This window comes from Gigantopelta aegis, chromosome 10, assembly GCF_016097555.1.
Source record: "Gigantopelta aegis isolate Gae_Host chromosome 10, Gae_host_genome, whole genome shotgun sequence".
NCBI lineage: Eukaryota > Metazoa > Mollusca > Gastropoda > Neomphalida > Peltospiridae > Gigantopelta > Gigantopelta aegis.
The window spans coordinates 4971606-4991761 of NC_054708.1; the positions used below are offsets into that span (position 1 = coordinate 4971606).

Below are 20156 nucleotides of genomic sequence, written 5' to 3' on the forward strand. Positions count from 1 at the left end.
CTGACAAACTGAACATTCTTCTACATCGAATACCAGTCATTATACGTACACACCCAGCCCACCTGACAGAGTTCTACATTGAATACCAGTCATTATACGTACACACCCAGCCCACCTGACAAACTGAATACCAGATTCTCTACACTGAATACCAGTCATTATACGTACACACCCAGCCCACCTGACAGAGTTCTACATTGAATACCAGTCATTATACGTACACACCCAGCCCACCTGACAAACTGAACATTCTCTACACTGAATACCAGTCATTATACGTACACACCCAGCCCACCTGACAAACTGAACATTCTCTACATCGAATACCAGTCATTATATGTACACACCCAGCCCACCTGACAAACTGAACATTCTCTACACGAATACCAGTCATTATGTACACACCCAGCCCACCTGACAGAGTGAACATTCTCTACATCGAATACCAGTCATTATACGTACACACCCAGCCCACCTGACAAACTGAACATTCTCTACATCGAATACCAGTCATTATACGTACACACCCACCCCACCTGACAGAGTTCTAACTGACCAGTCATTATCGTCTACAGTTCTACATTGAATACCAGTCATTATACGTACACACCCATGACAGAGTTCTACATTGAATACCAGTCATTATACGTACACACCCAGCCCACCTGACAAACTGAACATTCTCTACATCGAATACCAGTCATTATACGTACACACCCAGCCCACCTGACAAACTGAACATTCTCTACACTGAATACCAGTCATTATACGTACACACCCAGCCCACCTGACAAACTGAACATTCTCTACATGAATACCAGTCATTATACGTACACACCCAGCCCACCTGACAAACTGAACATTCTCTACACTGAATACCAGTCATTATATGTACACACCCAGCCCACCTACAAACTGAACATTCTCTACATGAATACCAGTCATTATACGTACACACCCACCCCACCTGACAAACTGAAAGAGAGATGTACATCTTTGTATTTATCTCATAAGAACATTTTGTTTTAAACATCTTGATTATCAATATTTCTAGTCAATTTAAAATTGATTTGCAACTACTGTTTAATTTTTTTAAATTGTGTAGCGATCTCTGAAACTTGCGTAATGAATCGCAACATGATACTGAACAAAATGTTCCCTGCCATATGTCTTATAAAGCCGTGCCTTTAAGCAAAATAATATTTAATACAGTGCATTTTAAACAGTTTTTAACTACAGATGTTATGGGACAAATTTACAAAAACAAGTTTTACCTTATACACAATGTCATGTACAATGTAGCTACATATTACAATGCTAAAACACTTATGTTTAAGAAAAAACAGGCTTCATAAATTCGGCCCTAAGTATCTAACATAATGATTATTGCAAACATTGGATATGCATAATTAGTTGGAATGAGAGAAGACTGAAGGCAATGTATCCTATCACCTATCACACCCTGCTGTTGAGTAGCAGTCAGACAACACCAAACAAGTCGATTACCAATGCGTCTTTCTAAGTGATGTCATTTTACTATGCTAAAGTTTTTATTGTTCAGTTTCATATATACCTAGGATCAAATGACACACATCCAGAGATTAATGTCGAGAACCTTTTTAAAACAAAAAAAGGAAAAACTATGATAATTATAAGAAAAAAATAACTGTATTTTGGTTTTTATTTCTGAAATGTTTACAGAATGATTATTATATAAATAAAAACTGAAGACTTTTTTTTTGGAGGGGTGGGGGGGGGGGTCTCTCGATAACAGTAACCACCATTTAAATTAATTTACAAACTCTTCTAAACCAGACACCCATGGGACTATGTAAAAAGTCTAGATATCTAGATGAGGAAAGTTATGTTCTATAATTATGATATTTAATCATGAGTCTTAAGGACTGTGACAACTGTCCAGTTTTGAGGGAATTCCAATTTACTGAGGGTCCCGTTTTGAGAGGTTTCACAGTTATGATTACAAATGTTTATAAGTTTTCTATATTAAATATATCTCACCTCTCAAACTCTGCCTCTCTTCCTCTTATTCTGCTGAACGGCTGGTTGAACTTGATCCGCACTGTCACTGACAATGTCTCATTTCGAACTGAAAAATACACAATATCAAACATGAGATGTAGTCAATGGAAACATACATGTATATTCTATAATAAATTTTAAAAAAGAAAAGAGTATAAATCTGTGCCAGTACTTCTGTCCTTTCACCACTGATATAACTAGGATTTTTGGGGGAAATAGTATGCGTGTGTGTGTGTGGGGGGGGGGGGGGGGGGGTGCACACATACTGTCCATTATACTATAAATTCCCAGTTTTACAATTATAAAAGATGGTGGATGGGGAAGTATGCTCCCCTCCCCATGATGACCCCCTTGGCTTGGTTTGCCAGTGACTTCTGCTCGAGGTATGACAATGCTGTCCTAGACACACTAGTCGGCTATATGGACCGACTGTACACAACAGACTTTAATGGTTAGTGGCTAGAGACAGCAGTAAGTGAGGTGGCGTGACACGTCACCACTATATCACTACACAGTGGTTAGTGGCTAGAGACAGCAGTAAGTGAGGTGGCGTGACACGTCACCACTATATCACTACACAGTGGTTAGTGGCTAGAGACAGCAGTAAGTGAGGTGGAGTGACACGTCACCACTATATCACTACACAGTGGTTAGTGGCTAGAGACAGCAGTAAGTGAGGTGGAGTGACACGTCACCACTATATCACTACACAGTGGTTAGTGGCTAGAGACAGCAGTAAGTGAGGTGGCGTGACACGTCACCACTATATCACTACACAGTGGTTAGTGGCTAGAGACAGCAGTAAGTGAGGTGGCGTGACACGTCACCACTATATCACTACACAGTGGTTAGTGGCTAGAGACAGCAGTAAGTGAGGTGGTGTAACACATCACCACTATATCACTACACAGTGGTTAGTGGCTAGAGACAGCAGTAAGTGAGGTGGTGTTACACGTCCCACTATATCACTACACAGTGGTTAGTGGCTAGAGACAGCAGTAAGTGAGGTGGAGTGACACGTCACCGCTATATCACTACACAGTGGTTAGTGGCTAGAGACAGCAGTAAGTGAGGTGGCGTGACACGTCACCGCTATATCACTACACAGTGGTTAGTGGCTAGAGACAGCAGTAAGTGAGGTGGCGTGACACGTCACCGCTATATCACTACACAGTAGTTAGTGGCTAGAGACAGCAGTAAGTGAGGTGGCGTGACACGTCACCGCTATATCACTACACAGTGGTTAGTGGCTAGAGACAGCAGTAAGTGAGGTGGCGTGACACGTCACCGCTATATCACTACAGTGGTTAGTGGCTAGAGACAGCAGTAAGTGAGGTGGAGTGACACGTCACCGCTATATCACTACACAGTGGTTAGTGGCTAGAGACAGCAGTAAGTGAGGTGGAGTGACACGTCACCGCTATATCACTACACAGTGGTTAGTGGCTAGAGACAGCAGTAAGTGAGGTGGAGTGACACGTCACCGCTATATCACTACACAGTGGTTAGTGGCTAGAGACAGCAGTAAGTGAGGTGGCGTGACACGTCACCGCTATATCACTACACAGTGGTTAGTGGCCAGAGACAGCAGTAAGTGAGGTGGCGTGACACGTCACCGCTATATCACTACACAGTGGTTAGTGGCTAGAGACAGCAGTAAGTGAGGTGGCGTGACACGTCACCGCTATATCACTACACAGTGGTTAGTGGCTAGAGACAGCAGTAAGTGAGGTGGCGTAACACGTCACCGCTATATCACTACACAGTGGTTAGTGGCTAGAGACAGCAGTAAGTGAGGTGGCGTAACACGTCACCGCTATATCACTACACAGTGGTTAGTGGCTAGAGACAGCAGTAAGTGAGGTGGCGTGACACGTCACCGCTATATCACTACACAGTGGTTAGTGGCTAGAGACAGCAGTAAGTGAGGTGGCGTGACACGTCACCGCTATATCACTACATAGTGGTTAGTGGCTAGAGACAGCAGTAAGTGAGGTGGCGTAACACGTCACCACTATATCACTACACAGTGGTTAGTGGCTAGAGACAGCAGTAAGTGAGGTGGTGTAACACATCACCACTGTATCACTACACAGTGAGGGGCGGGACGTAGCCCAGTGGTAAAACGCACACCTGATGCGCAGCCCATCTAAGATCTATATCTCAGTTCAGCCAGTGCACCGTGACTAGTATATCAAAAACCGTGGTATGTGCTATCCTGTCTGTGGGATGGTGCATATAAAAGATCCCATGATACTAAAGGAAAAATGTAGCAGGTTTCCTTTCTATGACTGTCAAAATTACCATATGTTTGACATCCAGTAGCCGATGATTAATAAATCAATGTGCTGTAATGGTGTCATTAAAGAAAACAAACAAACACTACACAATGAAGGGTGGACAGGGGCTATCCAGGCAGGCAGACTACACAATGAAGGGTGGACAGGGGCTATCCAGGCAGGCAGACTACACAATGAAGGGTGGACAGGGGCTATCCAGGCAGGCAGACTACACAATGAAGGGTGGACAGGGGCTATCCAGGCAGGCAGACTACACAATGAAGGGTGGACAGGGGCTATCCAGGCAGGCAGACTACACAATGAAGGGTGGACAGGGGCTATCCAGGCAGGCAGACTACACAATGAAGGGTGGACAGGGGCTATCCAGGCAGGCAGACTACACAATGAAGGGTGTACAGGCAGGCAGACATTAATGGCTTAATGTGCTTTGATAAAAGCTGATTCTTCCCTCAAGCAGCAAGTCGTCTTTTATATATACTTTGTCACACTGATCAGCCATTGATAAACCTATATCACTCGAAGTCCGATTAGGAAACCACAATACATGGATTAAACCAAATTTATTATGGCTGCCTGAAAGAGACTAATTGTGTATATATATATTTTCAAATTTACTTGCTTGCTTTTCACTGTTTTTGTTTTTTATCCCGGTTTTCAGCCAGTGATATTGTTTAGTAGGGATAACCCTCACTGTAAACAAGTTCATTACTACATGTGTTTTAACAATTAGTTTTTAACAAACATTTATATTTACATATATTTATATTTAAGTAATTGAAGTATGCGTCAAATAAATGAATATCAACTTATCTGACTGTTGGCATATAGGACAAATGTTTTTTGCTGTATAATGAAATCTATTTTCAACAAAAGCTACTTTCCACATTATAAATCTTCAATCTAGATCTAGATAAAGGCTACTTCCCACATCACAAATCTTCAATCTATATAAAAAGGTACTTTCTACATTACATATCTGTACTAATGTATTCACCACATATTTCATCTTCTTCAACTTCCATAGTCTTTCGTCCAAATCCATCAACGCACCAGCAGTACTCCCCGATACACTGTTTTGGATCAAACAATCCATTGGTACAAGTTGGCATGGGGATGTCAGAATCTCCGTTCATCAGTCGGTCTCGGGCTTTGTCAGAGAATTTCTGACACATTTCTATTTCACAAAGAGTGTGAGACACTGCAAGGAAAACAAATATTGAAATAATTACCAGTGTAATGTGGCATCTAAGGGCAGGATCTAGCTCAGTAAGTAGAGTGCTCGCCTGAGGTGCTTCGGTTCAAGGAGCAATCCCTACCAGAGCCCCATGACTACCAAATGTTTGATATCCAATAGCTGATGATTAATAAATCAATGTTCTCTAGTGGTGTCATTAAACAAACAAACTTTAACATTTTACAAAACTTTCTACGCCAATTGCAGTTGAACATGCCCAAGTGGCTATCTGTCTTAACCAGCCAGGTGTTCAAGCCAGAATGTTTTTCTATTTTAGGTTACGTCTCTTAAGAGATCACTTTTTAGGGGTGGTGGTAGGTGATTAAGTTAAACTTTGCCTAATGGGCAACCAATGGGAATCGATCCCAAACTGACCACACATCATATGATCGCTTTACCACTAGGCTACATCCCGCCCCTGCTTGGTGATTACCTAGACTATATCCCTCATCACTAGATATCTATATTAGGTGACCATAGTAAATATTGATCTATTACTGGACTATTTAAAGCCACAGAGACACAATACAGAGAATCCCCTGGTTGGTGATTACCTAGACTATATCCCACATCACTAGATATCTATATTAGGTGACCATAGTAAATATTGATCTATTACTGGACTATTTAAAGCCACAGAGACACAATACAGAGAATCCCCTGGTTGGTGATTACCTAGACTATATCCCACATCACTAGATATCTATATTAGGTGACCATAGTAAATATTGATCTATTACTGGACTATTTAAAGCCACAGAGACACAATACAGATAATACCCTGGTTGGTGATTACCTAGACTATATCCCACATCACTAGATATCTATATTAGGTGACCATAGTAAATATTGATCTATTACTGGACTATTTAAAGCCACAGAGACACAATACAGAGAATCCCCTGGTTGGTGATTACCTAGACTATATCCCACATCACTAGATATCTATATTAGGTGACCATAGTAAATATTGATCTATTACTGGACTATTTAAAGCCACAGAGACACAATACAGAGAATCCCCTGGTTGGTGATTACCTAGACTATATCCCACATCACTAGATATCTATATTAGGTGACCATAGTAAATATTGATCTATTACTGGACTATTTAAAGCCACAGAGACACAATACAGAGAATCCCCTGGTTGGTGATTACTTAGACTATATCCCACATCACTAGATATCTATATTAGGTGACCATAGTAAATATTGATCTATTACTGGACTATTTAAAGCCACAGAGACACAATACAGAGAATCCCCTGGTTGGTGATTACCTAGACTACATCCCACATCACTAGATATCTATATTAGGTGACCATAGTAAATATTGATCTATTACTGGACTATTTAAAGCCACAGAGACACAATACAGATAATCCCCTGGTTGGTGATTACCTAGACTATATCCCTCATCACTAGATATCTATATTAGGTGACCATAGTAAATATTGATCTATTACTGGACTATTTAAAGCCACAGAGACACAATACAGAGAATCCCCTGGTTGGTGATTACCTAGACTATATCCCACATCACTAGATATCTATATTAGGTGACCATAGTAAATATTGATCTATTACTGGACTATTTAAAGCCACAGAGACACAATACAGAGAATCCCCTGGTTGGTGATTACCTAGACTATATCCCACATCACTAGATATCTATATTAGGTGACCATAGTAAATATTGATCTATTACTGGACTATTTAAAGCCACAGAGACACAATACAGAGAATCCCCTGGTTGGTGATTACCTAGACTATATCCCACATCACTAGATATCTATATTAAATGACCATAGTAAATATTGATCTATTACTGGACTATTTAAAGCCACAGAGACACAATACAGAGAATCCCCTGGTTGGTGATTACCTAGACTATATCCCACATCACTAGATATCTATATTAAGTGACCATAGTAAATATTGATCTATTACTGGACTATTTAAAGCCACAGAGACACAATACAGAGAATCAGTGTGATCTCCTGGTTCTTATAAAGCAAAACAGAAATCTGATGAAGGGAGAAAGGTTTTTTGTTTTTAAGTCTTGTCAATTTTAAAATTAAAAACAATAAATTGACATGTAAAATTTAACATATTCCTTTAATAAATGAAGGGCCAAATTTACAAAGCCTGTTTTAGACTTACATGCATGTAACTAAATGGATTTAAACACCTGCATTTAAGAAAAACAGATGTAAATTCGGTCAGAATAAATAGGTTAAAATACCTATTAATATTTTTAAGACTCTACAAAAATGTTCTCTCAATTTGTAGGAAAACAAATCCACAAGAACACACAGTTGTCTTTGTTGCTTACCTATATCACAGTCGTTGACAGTTTCTTTTGTGAGGAGGTCAACAAAGGTCACCCGACATGAGCATGGGTCGATGGTGCAGACTGCGCACGGGTTGCTGGGACAGGTCATGTTGGAGCACGACCTCGGGTCACACATCGGAGGAGCCTGGCCACTGGGACACACGGTCTTCACTGAACACAAAAAGTCAGGTCATTTTAACTACATTTTTAAACCAGTAATTAATAAATAAATATATTTCATAAATACAAATGTTTTGCTTTTTTGTTTGTTTTTTAAAAGCAAAATGACAGTAACACAACAAAATGAAATATATTTTTGCATTTCTATCAAAAAGAATTTTAAGAAAAAGGAAAAAAAAGAGAACAAAACACAAAAACTAAACAGAGTCTCAAAGTCCTTAAGTGACAACACACAAAGTACTGAATACCTTACAAGCTTGAGCAGATATGCATGTTTAAGAAGAAGACATAATTAAAGGGGAATATGTGACAAGGAAGTTTCATGGAAACACAATATTCACAAGGAACACAAACTGTCGTGTGCAAGAGATGAGCTGCTGGTCACTGATCACTTGATGGACAAGAATTCTGAGAGTACTGGGCCCCACAAACCTGCTACGTTCAAGGGCCATAACTCTGTCAAACATGGATAAATGTTATGTTTGACAAAATTATGGCCCATGAATAAATTCATATGAATAGAAACAAACTTGATTCGGTCATAAACATGGGTCAAACTTGATGTATAATTCTACAAGATAAACCTATACATAAGAAATTCAGCTCAATATCTTGAGGCTCTGTGAAAAAAGTCTGGAAACCTATATGTGGACAGACAGATGGACAGACAGACAGAAGGATGAACACGAAAACCTCTAGTCCCCTCCAGTTGGACCAGTAAGGGACTATTAACTCTATTCAGTCACCGAAAATTTGCAGGCAGCATGTGAAAACGTTTTTGCTGACACCAATATAGTATATGTCCATTATTACACTATTTATTACCATTAGGGACTGAGTAACAGGCAAAGACCAAACAATATATGACAACACTGAAACAGGTGAACAACATACCTGGACAATCGTCATTCGGTTTAGCTGATAGAAGAGCACAAGGATCCTCTGAAATAAAAATAAGAAACAGGTACGTTCTGTTAGGTATTTCTGAGAGGTGTGTGCATACCACAAAATAAAATCCCAAAGATGACTATAGTAACATATGTACATTTTGTAGCTGAATCTGTGTTTCAATCCACGTATACACAATTGTTTGAGACAAATTGGGAAACGTCATTGATTACACCAGTTCCACACAAATTGTCATCCTAATTTTAGCAGGAACAGATATGTTTCAAGCACAATAGCTGCTGGAACACTGACACTACTTCAAATCAACTTACAGGAATTAACTGGCTGGATGAAAGAACATTTTATGACACGTCCTGTCACACATTTCACTAATTATATAACCAGCGTGATCTATATTTAATGTGACACCCAAAGTTAGATGCACTTTGAACTTTGACCCACTGAGATGCTAACTGCGAATTCTCACAATACTTAATAAAAAAAAGGATTCTGTATCCCCACATCCTATATTACGTATCTATTATTTCCAGAGTAAGCTGTTAATAATTCTTATTAAAAATTCCTTATAAAAGTAAAAAGAATTAATTTACCAGTACAGGAGACCTTGGTGTCATTCTGGACAAACTCTATGCCACACTGGTCGTCACACATGTTGACAAGACACGTGGCTTGTTCGTGACCCGGACACACTTTGGTCATGCAGGCATCGAGACAGTGCAGACGCGGGGCCTTGCCATCGGCGCATCTACCTTCAAACACAAACAATACACATACATGTCGACACAAAATCCTAAGATTAATTATAATGCACAAACTACTCACTGGTATACTAGGTTGTATTTGTTCTGGAAAGTATACCAGTATTAAGAAAGAAAGAAAAAAAGATGACATAGTTTTCAATTTAATTATTTAATGACACTCTGGTGTGTACAAAATGTGTTAGCTGGTGGTTTTCTCAAAATATATACACATAGTTATATCACATTATTCATACCATTTGTTATAATAGCGTATTTCATTTGAAGAAATGTTAGTATAGCAAACTTATGAAAGTAAAAAAAAAAAAAAAATAATAATTTAAAAAAGTCAACTAAAATCTGATATTGAGAATCTTCTGTGAACAAACAGCATTTACCAGATTTTTTATTTGAAATGTAATCATCAAGCTTTTTCTTGGGAATTGGTGTATATAATGATATAATCCAAACTGGTTGCATTCACTAAATGTGTGTTAATATTAACTTACCAACTTCAGCATCAGCTTCAAACTGAAATGTGCCTGATATAAAGAAAAACAAATCAATTACTCATAAGAGTTTCACCAAAAAGACAAAAAGTTAAGTACAAGTTCAAAATATGAAATAGCACCAGCATCATATTTAGATATACAGCCTCTACGTGTCTACCATGAAATATTTAGATATACAGCCTCTACGTGTCTACCATGAACTATTTAGATATACAGCCTCTACGTGTCTACCATGAACTATTTAGATATACAGCCTCTACGTGTCTACCATGAACTATTTAGATATACAGCCTCTACGTGTCTACCATGAACTATTTAGATATACAGCCTCTACGTGTCTACCATGAACTATTTAGATATACAGCCTCTACGTGTCTACCATGAACTATTTAGATATACAGCCTCTACGTGTCTACCATGAACTATTTAGATATACAGCCTCTACGTGTCTACCATGAACTATTTAGATATACAGCCTCTACGTGTCTACCATGAACTATTTAGATATACAGCCTCTACGTGTCTACCATGAACTATTTAGATATACAGCCTCTACGTGTCTACCATGAACTATTTAGATATACAGCCTCTACGTGTCTACCATGAACTATTTAGATATACAGCCTCTACGTGTCTACCATGTACTATTTAGATATACAGCCTCTACGTGTCTACCATGAACTATTTAGATATACAGCCTCTACGTGTCTACCATGAACTATTTAGATATACAGCCTCTACGTGTCTACCATGAACTATTTAGATATACAGCCTCTACGTGTCTACCATGAACTATTTAGATATACAGCCTCTACGTGTCTACCATGAACTATTTAGATATACAGCCTCTACGTGTCTACCATGAACTATTTAGATATACAGCCTCTACGTGTCTACCATGAAATATTTTGAAAGCCCTAAGGAATACCTGGGTCCCGTTCAATGAAGTGATCTTAGCTCTAAGATCACCTCAAGTGCATAACTACTTAATGCACATACAGTGAGCTATGGTCAGCTGATGGGACAACTTCTTTGCCAGAATATGAAAATCAGCCTACAATGCGTATCTCAGAATTTGTGTTATGTAGACCCCAAAAACTGGAGCAGAAGGTATACTGCTTGAAACAAAGGGAAAATTGACTAGTGGAAAGTTGACATCATGATCTCTTTTGTCATACATCTAAGTCTGAATGCTAGTGTCATTTTAAATTGCTATGCATGCATAGATCGAGGTAAATATGAAACTAATTTAGAAGTTTAATTTATTTCTAACTCTGGTAGGTACAACACTAAACTAAAACCACCATTACACAAATCTTTACTTTTGTCTCTTTGTTTTAATATTATCTGTAAATGTGAAAAAGAAAGTAAAAAAAGAAAGAAAAAGAAATCCACATGCAAATGTTTGGAGATAATTATTCCACTCTCATTAAAATACTAAAGCAATGTCAGCTCATTCATTAAACGTGTTCTCCTGCACATAATGCATTCTTTAAAACTAGTTCACACTGCAAGAACTATCATAAATACCCCTTCAGTGATCAATAAAGTCTGTACATTTACTCACTAAAGCTAGTGACAAGCAGGGTTTCATAATACACCTACCTCACGATATATGATACATATCACGATACATAACCCACGGTATGTTATGTATCATGATACCTGGTTCACAGTGGTTTCCCAGTAAAACAAAAAGTTGAAGCTTATATATGAATTAAATGATTTAAAAATAAGAAATAAACATGATAAAAAGTGAAACTGATTAAACAATTTAATTGTGGAAACACCACACTATAAACATGTTGACATAAACAGGCACATGTACTCTGTCCACTCTAATGTTTTTCCTTGAAGTAAATAACTTGTCAATAAGTACATCTCAGTACAAATTGTTGTTGGTAAATTGATCCACAATTAAAATAGGAATTATCAGCAGTAGTATTGTGATACATTGATGCATCGGAGTATCGTGACAACCCTAGTGACAAGAGAAAATAATTCTGAGATAAAAATCTTGATTATCAGGCACGGTCAAAGCAAGTAGACACTGTGGGTGCTGACCGAGATCAAGGGTGTAAACCAAAGTTTCTAGGGGATTCAGGGTATACTCCCCAACAACATTTTGAAAACTAGATGTCCTGAAATCCAATTTCCTGCATCCTACAAGTAAAACTTATCTGTGCCTTAAGATTTACTACCAATAATATTTTTAATTCAGAATTATTGGGAGGGGTAGAGCCCCTCAGACCTCCTGCTCTGCCGTGCCTGGCAATAACTTATTTATTGTCGTCTTTATGCATTACATGTATATCACGTGACTCGCCACACTTACCATCCTCCTGACATATCAGACTGTGTCCGTTTGTCAGACTGTCTGGTACTGGTACACCATCTTGTGACACACACCAACAGTATCCATGGTGACACTGCCGCAATGCGTACTTCTCTCGCCTACACACCGGGAGGTATACACCACCAATGTGCAACTCAGAGAATAAAGCTGGGGGAAAAAAAAAAAAATGTTTTTAATAAAAATAAAAATAATATAAGAAATGAAATATAAATAAACATAAGGGGCTAACTTTTCATCACACATTTATTTTCATTGCTTGCAAGATGTAAATGTGAAGAAAATATCACATAAACAAGTGTGTTTATTGTAATTTATGACATATGCATGGCAGTTTAGAAAAATTACACTAGGGATAAACACCTTTCATAAATTTGTTCTAAAACATTTATTACATTGATTGTTTCATTCAATATATTAAGAATGATGTCTGTGCTATGACTGGCACTTACAGGTGAAACCATGACCATGCACCCATGTCAATTTAATAGCGAAGGATGCATAACATCATGAATTTTAAATTTCACGGGAAACATTTTTTTGATTTGGTGCCTTGTGATCAACCCATCAAAAACTGTTTTTTAAAAATAACTATATATACAGTATATATATATTATTTTCATTGAATAGTCGTACTCAATATAATGATCATGGAAAATAAAATTTTACTGATATGCTACTGACACGGTAAGAGAAACGATTGTTTCCGTGATTTTACTGATATGCTACTGACAATGTAAGAGAAACGATTGTTTCCGTGATTTTACTGATATGCTACTGACACGGTAAGAGAAACGATTGTTTCCGTGATTTTACTGATATGCTACTGACACGGTAAGAGAAACGATTGTTTCCGTGATTTTACTGATATGCTACTGACACGGTAAGAGAAACGATTGTTTCCGTGATTTTACTGATATGCTACTGACACGGTAAGAGAAACGATTGTTTCCGTGATTTTACTGATATGCTACTGACACGGTAAGAGAAACGATTGTTTCCGTGATTTTACTGATATGCTACTGACACGGTAAGAGAAACGATTGTTTCCGTGATTTTACTGATATGCTACTGACACGGTAAGAGAAACGATTGTTTCTGTGATTTTACTGATATGCTACTGACACGGTAAGAGAAACGATTGTTTCCGTGATTTTACTGATATGCTACTGACACGGTAAGAGAAACGATTGTTTCCGTGATTTTACTGATATGCTACTGACACAGTAAGAGAAACGATTGTTTCCATGAAATATAAAGTGCTGTTTAAGACCCATTTCTTCCAATGAGAGAAAAGCAATTTATTAGCATCCTTGGTTTGAAAAGAAATGTTAAGTTAACTCAATTACATATGTAAGAGAAAAGCAATTTATTAGCATCCTTGGTTTGAAAACAAATGTTAAGTTAACTCAATTACATATGTAAGTTATAAATAAGTATCATTTGAGACACTTATAATCATATTTAGGTGTGTAATTCCTCCACAATTATTCTAAAGAGTGTGAGTTTTCTCGACTGTTCTCTCTCCTGGGTTTTTAGAAACAAAACATTGATGTAGTGACACTCACCATCACACGATGCCCAGTGCTCGCACGGTCCACCTTCACAATTGTCTTCCTCAGATAGTCGACATTTTTCTCCATCCGCACATTTAACTTTCTGAAATGTTCATTTAGTAAACGTTGATACAAACTTTGACCAGTAGGTCAGTAATAAAATAAACTGAAAATATTTCAAATAAGAGGAAACTCTAATGTAAAGAAAGAGGTACCTATCTATTTAATTTTTATTGAAAACAGTACCGGTAATCTGCTTTTTGAATGCAGTTATCTGAAAACAGGGGACCAACATATGGATGGCTTCACATACCATTTGTGCCATCTTGGAACACAAGTAGTGCATTCTGATAAATATTCATACTGATATTTAAAACAAAATTAAATATGAAATATATTTAAATTCCTACCTTGCATGGACTTGCTTTCTGGTTACCTAAAAATCAATAAGAAACGTTTTACGTAATACAGTTTAACATAACATGAGCGCCATCTATCAGGTCTGTATTTATAGAAGAGTAAAATATTTAAGAAAACTTTGATGATTTTCTCTTGTGTAACCTCTCACCTATGTGCCTTTACCCCTATAGCCAATCAAATGGCTATAATACTGCATTATATCTAGGTCAAAGGTCATGTTAATACATGAAAAGAAGATTTATTTTCATTGCTATCGTGATCGTTACATCAAACAATAATGACAGAAGCAGCTCAGTACCAGATGTCAGTACGAGATGTTCACTTCTGGTTACCTACTGAAGACCATCTGTAATGGAAGTCATAGTTAGGATCAGTTTACAAGTGGAATATGTTTTACTTTTATCTGATCATCCAGGTATAATTTAGTGAAAATTTAGGTCAATAGTTCTGAACTGAACTGTTATATCTGTCCTTCTCAATATGTCTTAATCAAAAATGAAATAAATCTTATAAGTATAATCTGATTCAACCTACATGTCTTGTAACAAGCGTCAGCTGTTGGGAACTTGTTGCCGTTTGTGTCACAACCACCATAGATGAACTTCTCACATTTCATCGAGGCATCGTTGTAGAACCATGATGGGATGTATGCCTCACACATCCCAGTAAAGGGTGGAAGAAAGCAAACATCTGGAAGCTTTACCTTGACTACAAAACAAAACAACTTTGACACTGAAATAACAATACAGTTCATATACCATATAACCAGAACCTTTCGTCGTCAAAATTTTTTGTGGTTTGGGGACTAAAAACATTTCAAGGTTTTACAAACCTGAAATGTAAATAATTTTAATTTCGTCATTTAGAAAATATGATTTGCGAGAATATTGTTATTGTTGATTGAAAGTTTCCTGTCAGCTACCATTTGAACAGTAGAATATTCAACTGCAATTGGCTAATACATTACACTATTAGCAATTTTCGCTTTTAATTAAAGCCAATTACAATTGGTGTGAGTGTTCTAAGGCATAATATACAATTTTGTACATGATATTTAAATGTTTTAGTTAACTTCTGTTGGTCTCATTCTTCTGGAAACAAGCACCCTTTACTGTTTCAGAATAGAACACACTCAAGTGTCTGTTAAGAAGGCAAAAACTCATAACATTCTTTTGTTCTTTTATTTCTATTTTTTTTCCGACAGAATCGATCATATGGACATCGCTAGTTGATAAATGTAGTTTCACTTTTATACAGCGGTGTAAATATTACTTAACACCCACGACAGATAATCGTATTGATGAACACTACCTCTTCTGTTCATTTTATAAGTGGTGATATGTCTAATAAAACATAGTTTGTAATAATTTATAGTTTATAGTTTGTAAACATTATATCCACTGTGATAAAAGGACTTAATGTGTGTGTTCTCTCCCTAGAACAAGAGTTTGTCTTACCTGGAGGACTTGACGGTTTGCTATGAGAGGAACTGCCCATCATGGGCATGGGAATCATCTTGTTGACGGCGTGCTGCTTGCGGTACATCATAGCTGTGTGATGGTGTTTCTGGCACTTCGACAAACCTGTGTGATAGATAGAGGATTCGTCACGAGTATTTTTTAATATGGAAAATATCAACCGAGTCTATGTTAATCGGTATTTGTCGAGGCTCTGCCAAGACAAATACCGATTAACTAGACAAGGTTGATATCTTACATATTAAAAAACATAAGTAGAGAATTCTATTTATCCTATAACACTTCTAAAATAACATTTTAATACAATTTTTTAGTAAATCACAGTACTAAAGTCACCACTATCAACAAATCTTTGAAAATGTTATGCTCAGATACACGGGTCTTGTTGGCTTGTAAGCAAATGACCCATCCACAGCAACATATTACCTAGAGACCTTGCAAATTTGCATTCCATTATTAACCGGGTTAATAAAGTAAATTATCACATGGGTTTATGACATGGATATAATGGGTAGTTATAGGATAAATAATGCAACACAAGATAATATTTTGAAAAGATTATTCACCTGCCCCCTTTCTTACCCATTCTTTAAATTCCATCACATTCCCCCTCCATCTTCCTGCTCATCCTATCTTTCAATTTTGTTTCCTATCCAACTCCACATCACAGTCCTTGTCTCTCCAACACAGCTAGAGACCACAAGATAAACACAAATGATGGGAGTTCTTAATTGCCACCTTAACTTACAATATGGTGAGTCATTTAAGACCTTACCAAACTGATACCATACATTAATTTACATTCTAAGGTGAGCTAAACAATGACTCTCCTTAACATAGTCTCAGGGGAGTTTTGGGGAGCGGAAGTAACAACTCCCCTTAGCGGGTGAGGTCTGTAGCTATCTACAGTAGAGCAAGAGCTGGAGACACACCTTCATCACAGTCGATGACGTTGTTGTTGTGGTCGCGGAACTCGACACTGCAGCCTCCGCAGGGATTGATTCGACACACAGCGGATGGGTTGGCAGGACAGGTCTTCATGTGACACAAACTCGCATTGCAGCAGTGAACTGACTCACCACCGGAGCACACTGAAATAAGTCATGTTGATACATGTATAAAACAAGAATTATGACAGTATTGCTGAAACAATTCATGTGTCCTACCAGACAGCACAAATTTTCATATCCTAGGATAAAGGATCAAAACACTGTCAAAAATGGATAAATTCTAGGTTCAAGGATCAAAACTGTCAAAAATTGATAAATTCTGTCTGTTTTACAGTTATATGTCCCCTGAATAAATTCCCATGAAAGTCAAACTTAATCTGGCCTGGTGCTTATAAACATTTTGTAGTCTAGACATCATTAGAGATTGAGTCTGGATTCTAAAAGTTTTTGGAAAAATCTTGTTGGTGTCTTACTCTCCTCACAGCTGGTGACAGACACTGCTTATATAGATAAATTAGTTAACTGTTAGGATGACTTGTTGGTGACTTACTCTCCTCACAGCTGGTGACAGACACTGCTTATATAGATAAATTAGTTAACTGTTAGGATGACTTGTTGGTGACTTACTCTCCTCACAGCTGGTGACAGACACTGCTTATATAGATAAATTAGTTAACTGTTAGGATGACTTGTTGGTGACTTACTCTCCTCACAGCTGGTGACAGACACTGCTTATATAGATAAATTAGTTAACTGTTAGGATGACTTGTTGGTGACTTACTCTCCTCACAGCTGGTGACAGACACTGCTTATATAGATAAATTAGTTAACTGTTAGGATGACTTGTTGGTGACTTACTCTCCTCACAGCTGGTGACAGACACTGCTTATATAGATAAATTAGTTAACTGTTAGGATGACTTGTTGGTGACTTACTCACAGCTGGTGACAGACACTGCTTATATAGATAAATTAGTTAACTGTTAGGATGACTTGTTGGTGACTTACTCTCCTCACAGCTGGTGACAGACACTGCTTATATAGATAAATTAGTTAACTGTTAGGATGACTTGTTGGTGACTTACTCTCCTCACAGCTGGTGACAGACACTGCTTATATAGATAAATTAGTTAACTGTTAGGATGACTTGTTGGTGTCTTACTCTCCTCACAGCTGGTGACAGACACTGCTTATATAGATAAATTAGTTAACTGTTAGGATGACTTGTTGGTGACTTACTCTCCTCACAGCTGGTGACAGACACTGCTTATATAGATAAATTAGTTAACTGTTACGATGACTTGTTGGTGTCTTACTCTCCTCACAGCTGGTGACAGACACTGCTTATATAGATAAATTAGTTAACTGTTAGGATGACTTGTTGGTGACTTACTCTCCTCACAGCTGGTGACAGACACTGCTTATATAGATAAATTAGTTAACTGTTAGGATGACTTGTTGGTGTCTTACTCTCCTCACAGCTGGTGACAGACACTGCTTATATAGATAAATTAGTTAACTGTTAGGATGACTTGTTGGTGACTTACTCTCCTCACAGCTGGTGACAGACACTGCTTATATAGATAAATTAGTTAACTGTTAGGATGACTTGTTGGTGACTTACTCTCCTCACAGCTGGTGACAGACACTGCTTATATAGATAAATTAGTTAACTGTTAGGATGACTTGTTGGTGACTTACTCTCCTCACAGCTGGTGACAGACACTGCTTATATAGATAAATTAGTTAACTGTTAGGATGACTTGACACTGCTTATATAGATAAATTAGTTAACTGTTAGGATGACTTGTTGCCATGGTGACTTACTCTCCTCACAGCTGGTGACAGACACTGCTTATATAGATAAATTAGTTAACTGTTAGGATGACTTGTTGGTGTCTTACTCTCCTCACAGCTGGTGACAGACACTGCTTATATAGATAAATTAGTTAACTGTTAGGATGACTTGTTGGTGACTTACTCTCCTCACAGCTGGTGACAGACACTGCTTATATAGATAAATTAGTTAACTGTTAGGATGACTTGTTGGTGACTTACTCTCCTCACAGCTGGTGACAGACACTGCTTATATAGATAAATTAGTTAACTGTTAGGATGACTTGTTGGTGACTTACTCTCCTCACAGCTGGTGACAGACACTGCTTATATAGATAAATTAGTTAACTGTTAGGATGACTTGTTGGTGACTTACTCTCCTCACAGCTGGTGACAGACACTGCTTATATAGATAAATTAGTTAACTGTTAGGATGACTTGTTGGTGACTTACTCTCCTCACAGCTGGTGACAGACACTGCTTATATAGATAAATTAGTTAACTGTTAGGATGACTTGTTGGTGACTTACTCTCCTCACAGCTGGTGACAGACACTGCTTATATAGATAAATTAGTTAACTGTTAGGATGACTTGTTGGTGTCTTACTCTCCTCACAGCTGGTGACAGACACTGCTTATATAGATAAATTAGTTAACTGTTAGGATGACTTGTTGGTGACTTACTCTCCTCACAGCTGGTGACAGACACTGCTTATATAGATAAATTAGTTAACTGTTAGGATGACTTGTTGGTGACTTACTCTCCTCACAGCTGGTGACAGACACTGCTTATATAGATAAATTAGTTAACTGTTAGGATGACTTGTTGGTGACTTACTCTCCTCACAGCTGGTGACAGACACTGCTTATATAGATAAATTAGTTAACTGTTAGGATGACTTGTTGGTGACTTACTCTCCTCACAGCTGGTGACAGACACTGCTATATATAGATAAATTAGTTAACTGTTAGGATGACTTGTTGGTGTCTTACTCTCCTCACAGCTGGTGACAGACACTGCTTATATAGATAAATTAGTTAACTGTTAGGATGACTTGTTGGTGACTTACTCTCCTCACAGCTGGTGACAGACACTGCTTATATAGATAAATTAGTTAACTGTTAGGATGACTTGTTGGTGACTTACTCTCCTCACAGCTGGTGACAGACACTGCTTATATAGATAAATTAGTTAACTGTTAGGATGACTTGTTGGTGACTTACTCTCCTCACAGCTGGTGACAGACACTGCTTATATAGATAAATTAGTTAACTGTTAGGATGACTTGTTGGTGACTTACTCTCCTCACAGCTGGT

General features: G+C 37.8%; 1 protein-coding gene across 1 annotated transcript; it reads right to left on the bottom strand.

Annotated features, from left to right (window-relative positions):
- Positions 1 to 2015: 2015 nt before the first annotated feature.
- Positions 2016 to 17164, bottom strand: LOC121383467 (papilin-like). Its single transcript, XM_041513535.1, has 12 exons — positions 16987 to 17164; positions 16034 to 16159; positions 15111 to 15284; positions 14567 to 14592; positions 14169 to 14259; positions 12583 to 12750; positions 10245 to 10277; positions 9589 to 9747; positions 8984 to 9031; positions 7910 to 8080; positions 5335 to 5538; positions 2016 to 2107 (listed from the first exon to the last, which is right to left on the bottom strand). The coding sequence occupies exons 1-12, from the start codon at positions 17093 to 17095 to the stop codon at positions 2016 to 2018; spliced, it is 1401 nt and encodes a 466-aa protein (XP_041369469.1). The 5' UTR covers positions 17096 to 17164.
- Positions 17165 to 20156: the final 2992 nt, after the last annotated feature.